Below are 12,653 nucleotides of genomic sequence, written 5' to 3' on the forward strand. Positions count from 1 at the left end.
TAGCAGTAAGCTACAGAATCTTGAAATAACTGAGAGTAAGGTGGAGGAGAGGTTGTTGAAGATAAACACAAGAAAGGCACCCGGGGTGGATGGGATCTATCCAGTTATATTAAAGGAGGCAGCAAAGGAAGTAAGCAAACCCTTAGCCATAATTATGAGAGCTTCCTTGGACTCAGGGGAGGTACCCATAGACTGGAAATGTGCAAATGTGACCCCAATTCACAAAGGAGGATCAAAGGCTGACACAAGTAATTATAGACCTGTGAGCTTAACTTCTGTTCCAGGAAAATTAATGGAGGCACTGGTTAAAGAAGCACTGCAGGATCATTTAGACAAGACTTCAGTTATAGCTCGGACACAGCATGGTTTTTTTAAGGGGAAGTCTTGCCTGACCAATTTGATTGGATACTATGATGCAGTCACAAAAGAACTGGATGCAGGGAATAGCTTTGATATTATATACTTGGATCTTAGAAAGGCTTTTGATACTGTTGCACATGGAAGACTGCTACACAAATTGGAGCAGTGTGACATTGGAGGCAAATTGCTGCTATGGATAAAGGGGTGGTTGAGGGGGAGAAGACAGAGAGTGGTAATCAATGGACACTGCTCATCGTGGACTAATGTTATTAGTGGAGTCCCTCAGGGCTCAGTGTTTGGTCCATTATTGTTTTCTGTATTTATAAATGATATTGATGATGGTATATCAAGTTTAATGTCCAAGTTTGCAGACGATACAAAGGTAGGCAGGGTTGTCAAGGACACTACTGACACTATGCTGCTGCAACAGGATCTGGAAAGATTGAGCAGATGGGCTGAGAGGTGGCAAATGAAGTTTAACATTGACAAATGTAAAGTACTACACATGGGAAACAGCAACCCCAGAGCAACGTATCAACTCTGTGGTACTACACTGACAGTGGTAGAGAATGAAAGGGACTTGGGGGTGGTTGTGCAGGCAGATATGAAGTTCTCTGAGCAGTGCAGACGGGCTGCAAGAGTAGCTAATGGAGTATTGTCAATGATGTACAGGAATTTTTCCAGCAGGGATAAGGAGGTGATTATTCCCTTGTATAAGGCAATGGTCAGGCCACACATAGAGTACTGTATACAGGTCTGGAGGCCTCATTTCAAGAAGGATGTAGAGCTGCTGGAACGAGTACAGAGAAGGGCAACAAGATTAGTGAATGGAACAAAGGGGTGCTCTTACGAAGAAAGGCTTAAGTTTTGCAAATTACAGTGTCTGGAGACTAGGCACCAGCGAGGTGATCTGATAGAGGTGTATAAAGCCTTGAATGGTTTGAGCATGCTCAATGCTGATGGGATTCTTCCTCTAGCTCAGAATAATCACCTGAGAGGGCATAAATTCAAATTGAGGAAAGACAGATGTAGGATAGACGTGCGGAAATTTGCCTTTAGCCAGCGGGTGGTTGGTTGGTGGAACAGACTTCCATCCCTTGTCGTGGAGGTTGATAGCCTAAATAGGTTTAAGGCTCAGCTGGACAGGTATTTTGAACGAACAGAGGGGTGAAGTGGAAGTGGGGTTTTTTTTTTTTGGCTGATGCTGCATAAGCTCGCTTCCTTGCATCAAATGCCTCTGCTAATGCTAATAGGTCCAGCACTAAAGCCTAGAGAGCTCCACTATTAACATTAGTCCAAGAAGAGCAGCAGCATACACTGACAACCACTGTATCTCCAACCAACCAATCCACCCACCCACCCACCCACCCTTAATCCGTAGTAGTAACTGTAGATGAAGGGTTGCCCTTAAATGCTACACTGCTCCAATTTGTACAGCAGTCTTTCATGTGGAACAGTATGAAAGGCTTTTCTGAAATGTAAGTAAATGATGTCAAAATTATTTTTTTTTATCCAGTTCCTTAAATTGCATATCCAATAAGATTGATTGAACAAGCTTGCCACTTAACAAATCCAATGTGTCATTGCCTTATAAATTAATTCCTGTCTAGATAGTCCTGCATTATTTCTTTAACCAGTGCCTTCAATATTTTACCTGAAACAAAAGTCAAGCTTAAACATCTATAATTACTTGTTTCACCCTTTGATCCCACCTTTGTGAATTGGGGAGACATCTGCACATTTCCCATTCATAGGGTCCTCCCCTGAATGCTTTCATATTTATGACTAAAGGTCACTTATCTCATTTCCTCTCTCTCTTAAAATTGGATAGAGCCTATCTACATTTATTTACTTTTAGGTTCAACATTTTTCTATCTCCTTCCTCTTAGTTATCACAAAATCATTTAGTTTCCTGTTAGAATTTGATATATCTCTGGCAGCACTATCCCAAAAACTTTCTTCATATGTGAAGAAAGTTTTAGGGTGGTGTTGCCAGAGATATATCAAATACTACTTGTATTTAGAGGACCAATGTGATTCATCCCTTTCCATTTAGTGTTAATATAAGCAAAGAACCCTTTTCCACTTTTCTTGACACTCCTTTCCAGACTTCTCAAAATCTGCTTTAGCCTGCCCAACCCCCTTTCCAGTCAATATTTTAATTGTTAAATCACCCATTACAAGACATTGATTTACTAGCCCAATCTATTTGTTTGTATGACTCTTCATTATATTCATCACAGTCGTTTGACCAATAACATAATCCCTATCCTCATTTTTTGTTTTTCCAGTGCTCATAACAGCACTGGCCACCCACATCAACTGGGTGCACTTCCTCAGATTTTAACCCCCCCCCCCCAACTATCTTGTCTGTACTCACCATATTCAAATTCAGCATCCCTTTATTCGAGTGGCACCCTGTCTCTGAAACCCTGCTTACTATCTGTGTAAATATTCATGACTGCTTAATTATTCTGCGTAATAATGTGGTTAGATATTGTTATAGGTGTAATTTAAAATAATGATATATAAATAAATAAATTCTGCTTACCTCAACTATTCCATTTTGTCCCAATTTTTTACTTAAACCAGATAATTTCAGAAGTGAATAATGCACTTTAAGTGTTCCAGGGTCTTGAGAAAGAGGTTCTGCTTCAACCTTAATAATAGCATCATATTCTTCAACCATACCACAATCCCTTGCAACAGTAATCGCAGTCAAGAGATTATCCCCTATAAAAACACAAGGACAAAATAAATTGAAAAGAATCATGCTTTTTTTTTTTCTTTTTTTTTTTCTGTAATCCTTTGCTGCACATGCAATCATACATATACACACCATATTCAAATTCAACATCCCTTTGTCAGAGTGGCTAGTCCCTAGGTACAACTCCATCATCCATGGAATCTGCAATTTTCAGTGCCACATGTCCATAACAATCTATATATTATATATATATGATTTCAAATTTGTACAATGCTAGTAGTTTTTTTAGAAGAGATAACACAGAACAAAAAGTCAGGTTTTATTTGCATGTAGAAGTAACCCCTGGCCTTTTGGCTGTGAAGGGAAAGTATAACACAATTTAATCTTGTAACTGGTTACAATCAAATGTGCAATAAAGATTCTCTCTCTCTCTCTCACGTGCCAAGAAAGATTAGAAGTTAGGGTATTTCCTAGTATAAATTTCTGATCTTGTCAGAAATCTCAGTGTCATCAAAGGTGAACAATGGAGCAGTAAACTTTTTTTTGTGAGAAATAAGACAGGACTGAGTTTTAAAGTGATTAAAGTTAACTAGATTTGCTTTGTCCCACTGAAGAATTACCTGGAGATCAGCATTTAAGGATGTGGTGAAGGATATTTAAGAAGCTGAAGCTGTTTATGCAGGACAAGGTTTTGCAAATTGAAAGGTCGAATGTAGTGTCAGAAAAACTATGGATAGGATTTCCAGTCATGTGAAAGGTCATTAATAATAATAAATATTCATTTATTGTATATTACAGCGAGCCCTTCACAGTACATGGCTAGGGATAGATAATTTAGTACACAAGAAATAAAACAGTAAATAATCAATATGAAATTATTACATTAGGTATTAAGTTCCTAATTAGTATTAGTATTAGTAATGGCCGCATGGTGCAAGAAAGCCTATGGCTTATGCTGCACCAGCCAAAAAAAAAAAAAAAAAAAATCCGAACAAAACAATGATAAAAACAAAATAATAAATAATAATAATAATAATTAATAAAAAAAAAAGGAAATTAAACCTATCATCCTATGCACTTCCTTTACCCGAAAGTACTATCCAGATGACCTTTGAATTTCCCCAAACTGTCGGCCTCTACCACCCATGAAAGCAACTTATTCCAGTAATTTATAACTCGCTGGCTAAAATAAAACTTGCTGCAGTCCAATCTAAACATTTCTCCCCGTAACTTGAATTTATGTCCCCTAGTTCTAGCATCATTTATAACCTTGAAAATTTCGTCCTCATTCATTTTACTGATGCCCCTCAGAGCCTTAAACACCTCAATCAAATCTCCTCTAAGGTGTCTAGTTTCCAAACTCTGCAACCCACATATTCGAAGTCTTTCTTCATAAGGACGCCCTTTTGCCGATCTCACCAGGCGAGTTACCCGTCTTTGCACCTTTTCAAGAAGCTCGATGTCTTTCTTTAGGTGCAGTCAAAATACTTGAACACAGTATTCCAAGTGTGGTCTAACATAAGCCTTATATAATGGGATTATCACGTCCCTATCTCTACTTGCAAAAGTTCGATAGATCATCGATAGGACACCATGGGCCTTCCTTGCAACCTGTTTACAATGCTCAGAGAATTTCATGTCTGACCGTATCGTAACACCCAAGTCCCTTTCCTCCAGTACTGGGTTTAGTTGAACTCCACCAAGTGAATAAGTTATTTTGGGATTACTGTTTCCCAGGTGTAATACCTTACACTTTGTTGAATTAAAGCATAGCTGCCATTTTTCTGACCATTCCTGAAGTCTATATAGGTCTCTCTGAAGAAGCTCAGCTTGACAGTGATCATTAACTACTCTACCAATTTTAACATCATCTGCAAATTTAGACATCACGTCCTCTATCCCTTCATCAATGTCGTTTATGAAAATTAAAAACAACAGTGGTCCTAATACTGATCCTTGAGGAACCCCACTTCTTACATCAGCCCAATCTGAGGAATAGCCATTTATCACAACCCTCTGCCTCCTGCCCTGAAGCCATCCTTCTATCCATCTAAGGAATTTCCCAGTGATTCCAACCTGTTCCAGCTTATAAAGCAACCGCTCATGTGGGACTGAGTCAAAAGCTTTGCTGAAATCTAAATAAACAATGTCGAAATTACTCCCTAAATCCAGCTCGTGAGAGACCCTTTCGAAATAGAGAACCAGATTTGCTAAACATGATTTTCCCTTTACAAAACCATGCTGAGTATCCTTGAGAATTTCAATTCGATCCAAATGATCCTGAATTCCACCCTTGATCATTGCCTCCATGATTTTCCCTACTACTGAAGTCAGACTGACAGGTCTGATAATTTCCAACTTCACTTTTAGAGCCATCCTTATGTATGGGAGATACATTTGCACTTTTCCAATCCAAAGGAATCTCCCCAGAGTCTAGTGATGCTCGCATAATTAGCCTCAATGGTTCAATGTACTCACTTGCCGCCTCCCTTAAGATTATAGGGTGTATTCCATCAACTCCAGGAGCCTTACTGGTCTGTAGGCTCGAAAGTTTTTTCATTAAATAATCTTGCGAAATTTCAATATCATTAATTACATATTTTTTAACTTCGCTCCCACAATTTCCCATTGCCACAAAAGGTTTTTCATTTGTAAACATCGATGCAAAATAACTGTTGAGTTCATCTGCAATGGCAGCTGGTGTATTTAATACTATCCCCTTTCCCTTATGTAAAGGTCCGATCTGGTTTGTCCTGCTCTTCTTGGCATTTATATATGTGAAGAATTCTTTATCCCCCCTCTTTGCTCTGTTTGCTAGTGATTTCTCATAAACTGCCTTTGCCTGTCGAACCTTTTCTGTGGCTCTATTACACATCACCTTGTAGCTGTTATAGGCTTCAGTACTTTTTATTGCTCTGTAACCTTTCCATGCCACCTTTTTCTGCTCAAGTAATCTGGCAACTTCACTATTCATCCAACTTGGAACCCTCCTCGTGGAGTATTTTTTTAATGGTATATACGCATTCAAGCCATCTGTGATTAATGTTTTAAAAGCGCACCACAGTTCAAATGTATTCATTTTCTGCACAATATCTACCCAGTTAATAGAGGCCATGTAGTACCTTAAGGCATCGTAATTTCCTTTTCTGAAATTAAAACCCATTCCTTTGCCTTTTACTTCTGCTACCTCTCTCATCATCATCCACCGTAGAACTCTGTGATCACTTCCTGCTACTGGTTCCTCTACTGTCAGCCCTGTTATGTCATCTGATTCATGTGTGATGATGAGGTCTAGGATATTCTTTTCTCTAGTACTTTCCCTGACATGTTGATACAAATAACAGTCGTCTAGTTGATTTAAAAATTTTGTTCCCCATGTTGAGTTTCCTTCCCATTTACTTCAATCAATTAGAGGCAAATTGAAATCACCCATAATAAGGCATTGACGCTTACTTGCCCATTCCATTTGCATGTAGAGGTTTTTGTCATAATCTTCACAATCACCTGGTCTGTAGATTACTCCTACTCGCATTATACCTTTGTTTCCAACTATCTCACACGATACAGACTCTATACTAGCATGTGAAATGTCTGAATCCAGGAAAGCTATCGTCGCACTCAGGCTGCTTCTGATAAGAAGCATTACCCCACCACCCCTTCTATCTACCCTATCCTTCCTAAATACATTATACAAGCCGTACTTAAACTTATCATCCCCAATTTCCAGGTGGCACCACGTCTCTGTAAGCCCTATTATGTCTGTGTTACTTGTTTTAACCAGCAGTTCGAATTCGCTCATTTTATTGACGACACTTCTAACGTTACTGTACAAACAATTAAGATTTACTGTTCTTGTATATTTAACAACCCTAACACAACCCTTGAAGTTTTTTTAGCCTCTTCCCTGATATTAGCTACCCGCTCATGTGAAACGTGTTTGCCCCCAGAACATCTAGATAATATGTCCAGTTGGGGTAACAGATAAGAACTCTTAAGGTATGTGCAAGAGTTACATTGACCAATATTATTAGATAAACGTGTGTCAGTATTACCCACATCCCCCCCCCCCCTAACTAGCAGTTTCCCTGAACCTTTAAGGTATCCTCAATAATACTGGCAAAAACTCTTGCACCACCTTTGTTCAAGTGTATCCCGTCTCTACAAAACAAATTCCTTCTACCTACAAGTGTGGGCCATGCTGATAGAAATTTACCCCCTAAAGCCTCGCAGATTCCTTCAAGTCTTGAGTTAATCCACAAGGCTCTTAACATATAATCCCTCCTATCGTGTCTGGGCAGAATTGCAGACACATAGCCATTATGGCCTAGCTCGCGACATTTCCTCAGCATGGTCCTGTATTTTTCCAACAAATCGTCAGATCGTGTACATTTAATATCATTTGTCCCCACATGAATAATAATATTTTCTTTACCCCCTTTAAAATCTGACAATCTGTTGGTGACATCATCAATAGTTGCTCCCGGCAGACATACCCTGATTCTGCTCCACCTATCCTTATTACAAAAAATATTCCCCGTTTCCCTGACAATGGAGTCTCCTAATAAAACAATGTCTCCTAATTACTTGGTTAAAGGCAGGCTGTTGTTTTGTCTTTCTTTTCATCTGATTGGAAATCTTACTTCTGTAGGCTGGAGAGTTGAGAAATGTTTGGCAATCAATGTTGTGAAGATTTATGAGATGAAGGGGTGCATTTGGAAACATTCTGACCAGTTGCTTGAGTCTAGAGAGATTAAATTTGAATTGTTGTTGGGTTCTTGTATTTTATCTGTTGGAATTTGCTGTTATAATGTTGACTATATTGGCAAATTGCTTGCAGAAGTTATCAAACTTTACAAGCAGCATGACCCAAGACTTGGTGATGATCTGTTGCAGTGGCTTCATGTTTAAGGTGGCATAAAGCCGTTGCAGACCACATTTCAGAAGCATATGACAATGTGGAAAATTTGCATCTTTGAGCATGATTTATCACTGCTTTTTTTTTTTATCTTGGATCGCTGCTGTTTCATGTTTGACTAGCCATTTTGCTTTTTTGAATTTTTTTTGAGCAATATGTAAATAGTGGGAATTAAAAGAAAGAAAGATTTCTGTCAAAACTACTCCTAGGTCTTTGTGGGCATAGACATTTGGAATTGAAACACCTGCAATTTAAATTTTTATGTCGTTTGGTTGTTTCTGTAAATAATATGTTACCTGAGCAGATTTGTTTACATTGAGAATGAGATTGAGTTCTTTCAGATACCTGATGATTATAAGGTTCCAGGATGCGAAGTTACAACTTCGCATCCTGGCTAATTTTGCAAACATCACAAACTTTTTAAATAATAATTTTAAATCATCAGCATATGCCAGCAGATTTGAATTTGCTTGTAGGAGTAGTTGTAGAGATGCTGAAAATATAATACTGGAGAGCACAGTATTTGAGGAATGCCTGTTGTGGTTTTAACCAGAATATCATTGGTACTAGTGAGGAAGAGGATCTATCTGCAATTTAGGCATTAGTAGTGTGAAATGGTGCAAGAACACAAGCTTATATAGCATTGTCCAAGAAAAAAGCAATTCCCATTTCACCAATCCATTCCTCCAATAGTTTGTCTAGTTCTTCTTTAAATTTATTCATGCTATCAAAGGCTTAAATAAGAGCTTACAAATGTCAATGAGAAAATGAATTTTTTGTATCTCTAAAGCTTTCCTGTGATCTATGTTGTTGAATGCACCTTTTGATGTCTAAATAAAACATCACATTGTGCCTTATCTTGACACTACTAATGCCTAAATTGCAGATAGCTCCTCTTCCTCGCTAGTACCAATGATATTCTGATTAAAACCACAACAGGCATTCCTCAAATACTCTGCTCTCCAGTATTATATTTTCAGCATCTCTACAACTACTCCTACAAGCAAATTCAAATCTGCTGGCATATGCTGATGATTTAAAATTATTTATTATTTAAAAAGTTTGTGATGATGTTTGCAAAATTAGCCAGGATGCGAAGTTGTAACTTCGCATCCTGGAACCTTATAATCATCAGAGTTTGGATGCACACAATAGTGTCAGCTTAGGCTTGTTGTGGAGTGCCTTCTAGGACCAAAATGCATGTTGACAGGTGCATTAGCAAAGATTGTATATTGAAGGTATAGCCACATGATTTTATCAATTTAGTTATTATGTGAAACAGCAATTGGTCATTAGCTTGTCTAGGAATCAGAGTAATCCTGAAAGTTTTCCATTGCCCTTGGAAGGAATGGATGGGAACTGCACCTGTTCCCATCCATTCCTTTATTGTTAAATTGTCTAGTGCATACATCGATTGTTTGGTGTAATGAGTTACACCAAACAATCGATGTATGCACTAGAAAATTTAATAATAAAACTAGGGATGCCATCAGGGATTTCACTACTATCAAGGAATAATTAGTTAATTATCTGCTATACTGCATTCTTTTTCACAAGTTGGTTAATCAACAGTGCTTGACTAGGAGGCATTTCTTGTTGCATTCAATCTGCTTGTTTGTAAGAACTGAAATCTTGAAATCTGTGCTGCAAATCTTCAGCAAATATGACAATCTCACTTGTTACCAGACTGCAGTTTATCCATTGTACAACTTGATCATGCTGAAAGATAGCTCTTGTTTCTGCAGTAAGTGCTTTTTTTTTGTGATTTAGCCCGAACATTAATTTCTGTATGACTGAATTTTTCTGAGTTGAAATACTGCTCTGTTTTATATATATATTACGTGTGCTGATAAAGTGCCATACTTCTTTCACTGTCTGTGCCATTTTTGCTTGCCTTTAAAGTATGGTTTTAGATGGGATTAGAACCAAGGTTTGGAAAGAGAAGATAGTTTACAATTTTAAGAGCTGCAAAAACTTTTCCATCTGCAGGAATTTTACTGATGATAATGTATTGGTGATTTCTGGAGTGGGGAAAGACTCCCTGCAGTAAACTGTTGCTTGTTGCTCTATACTTCTGTGATCAGATTTAAATGAAATGTTGCTGCTCCGTTTTTCTTGAAGTGGAAGATCAGGATAAACAAGATCGAGCGATTGATTTCATCTGGTAAAAGTGGTGTTTATTTTTTTTGGCTCCTAGTACTAATAAGGAGTCAGATAGAAACTTCATTTGTAAATTACATTTGGGCAGTGGAAGATTAAAGTCACCCATTACAATTATGCTAGTTTGAGGCTTATGAACAGAAGTGATCCAGGTTATTATTTCATTGATAATGTCATCTGTATTTATATTTATAAATATGTAGCAGTGAATCTTTAAATTGGATTAGCAGAGATTCTGTTGTAACTGTTCATAACTTTCAGATCAGATTTTAAAATAACTGCTGCCCCTCCACCTCTTCGATTAATCCTTGATGTCGTAAATGGTGTGTAGCTGAGATTTTCTGGGTAAGAAAATGTCCTGTAGAGGTTCCTGCATCATCCATGTTTCAACTAAGCACATGATGTCATGTGATTCTTCTATTAATAATGCAATAAGCACAGACAGTTTATTTTTTATGCTTCTCACATGTTGAATAAAAATGTTGAGATGCATATATGTGTTAGAAAGACGTTTTAAAACAGATCTGGCAGGTTGAATGATGGGCTATGATGCAAACTAAGCAAGGTATTCTCTAGCTATGCAAATAATTCAGCAGGTTGAGAAGTAGATGGTAGTTTTCCACTATGGTTGGTAACTTGTACCTCCACTAGTTCCATAATATGGCATGACAAGAAGACAAGTTTGTTTTTTTTTTTTTTTTAATGAAACCCCCAAAAATTAAAGGTATCAAAACCTATAGTAGTTAGTACCATGCATGGGTTGAAGATGGGAGGAAGGTATGTGAGAAACTTTGCTCTGGAGACTAAACATGGGTTTCACCACTTCAAACCTCCAATATACAAAGTGGTGGTAGAGATGACTGTTGATGACAATCATCCACTGCCTAGTAATGTAATATTAATAATATTATATTATTAGTAGTAGTGGTACTGGTTAGTATGGGGCCTGACACAGCTGAGTGGTCAGGAGCGAGAGTGCAGTTGCATGCACTCTGAGTGAACTGGGGTGAGTGAAATATGTTTAATGTTTGTATTGATAATTTACTGTAAACTCCTCTGACCTGGTGGTCGTGCTGGAGTATAAACAAGAATTTTTTTTTTTATATATAGTATTAATACTAGTAGCACCATGCATGGGTTGAAGGAGATGGTGTGGGAAGCCAGATATCAGGGTTTAGATATTGTTATATGTCACAATTCTTTAGCTCAATTCTGAATGAGACATAGTGGAATGTTTGGTTTTTATTTTGAAAGCTCCACTTGGTATTTCTAGCTCTAAAAGTAGCTGATCCATCTACTGGGAGGTAGTATTGGGATTCAACCTGATAACAAAGATATTATTTTGATTTCTTATTTTAAAGGGACATTTGCAGGCAAGCTACTGTGGGTAGGCACTTGAGGACTGAGATCAGAAGGATCATTTTGATAATGCACATACAAACTGTCAGGTTTCTGTTGATTATTCATTGTGGTGGGATTCAGTTGTATGTTTGGGTCAACAACAAATTGCAAGGGAGCTTGATTGCATTCACTGAGAGACATTGAGACAGAGCTAGATTTTAAAGATCACACAGGTGTTTTATCACATTTTGCTGGAACAAATTCTTCACCATCTGGACTGAGGGCTGGAACTGCAGCAACCTGATGTACACGAGTAGGTCAAGATAATGGAGGGCTCTCGACCATTGCCTTTAGAGCAAGAAACATGTTATTATTATTATTATTAGCCATATGGTGCAAGGAAGCCTGAGGCTTATGCTGCACTAGGCAAAAAAAAAAAAAAAAAATTTCTGAATTACCCAGAGAGAGAGAGAGGTAGAAGGGAATCACCAAGAAAGAGAAGAATAATGATATCCAGCTCAGGACCCTGGGTGTGCCAAGCCCATACTCACCAGATGTGAGCCCTTGGGTATGATAGAACTTACATTGCTAAATTTCTATCCGAAAAAGATTGTTTAACATCATCATTTTCTTTGAATTGCTTCCTCGGCATTTGTTCCAAGGTAGCAAATAAGCCATCAGTCTTTGGATATGTTTATGTGTGGGACAGGAAGAGAAAGTGTCATCTGTTTGGATAGAAGCATCATTAGTTAACTTCACAGAATAATGTGAGGGCTTAGGAAGTCAAACTGACAGCAGAAGAAGATGAGTAGTCAGAGTTGCAAAGGAGATTAGTATCTGTTGGAGTATTTTGAAAATTTAGCTCTTGTAGAATAGAAGACTGTAAACAAGAACTTCCATTGTTAGCTCCTTTTCATGAATGGCATCTCCAATTATTTTTTTTTATACATTTGGAAATATTTTTTACTTAGAAATTTTTTTTTTTATCAGAGAACACCCATCACAAAAAATCTTACTACATGTTACTTTACAGATAATCCAATTACATACTGTTTTATGATATACACCACACAAAATAGTTTCTTTAGGTGGCATAATGAAGGTTAAAAATAGCTCTGAATAAAAGCCAACAGAAAATAGGAAACAAGAAGGTGGGCCCTCTTTGACACA

General features: G+C 37.7%; 1 protein-coding gene across 2 annotated transcripts in view; it reads right to left on the reverse strand.

The window, feature by feature from the left end:
• LOC150075172 (polyamine-transporting ATPase 13A3-like) overlaps positions 1–12,653 on the reverse strand; it is a 409,674-nt gene that overhangs the window by 117,052 nt on the left and 279,969 nt on the right. For both annotated transcript variants that reach the window (XM_090388296.1, XM_090388295.1), the window contains one exon: positions 2,912–3,093. In XM_090388296.1, coding sequence (XP_090244422.1) covers positions 2,912–3,093 — 182 coding nt within the window. The remainder of the gene's footprint in view (positions 1–2,911; positions 3,094–12,653) is intronic.

This window comes from Mastigoproctus giganteus, chromosome 14, assembly GCF_048544385.1.
Source record: "Mastigoproctus giganteus isolate SK-2022 chromosome 14, ASM4854438v1, whole genome shotgun sequence".
In the NCBI taxonomy this organism is placed as follows: Eukaryota; Metazoa; Arthropoda; class Arachnida; order Uropygi; family Thelyphonidae; genus Mastigoproctus; species Mastigoproctus giganteus.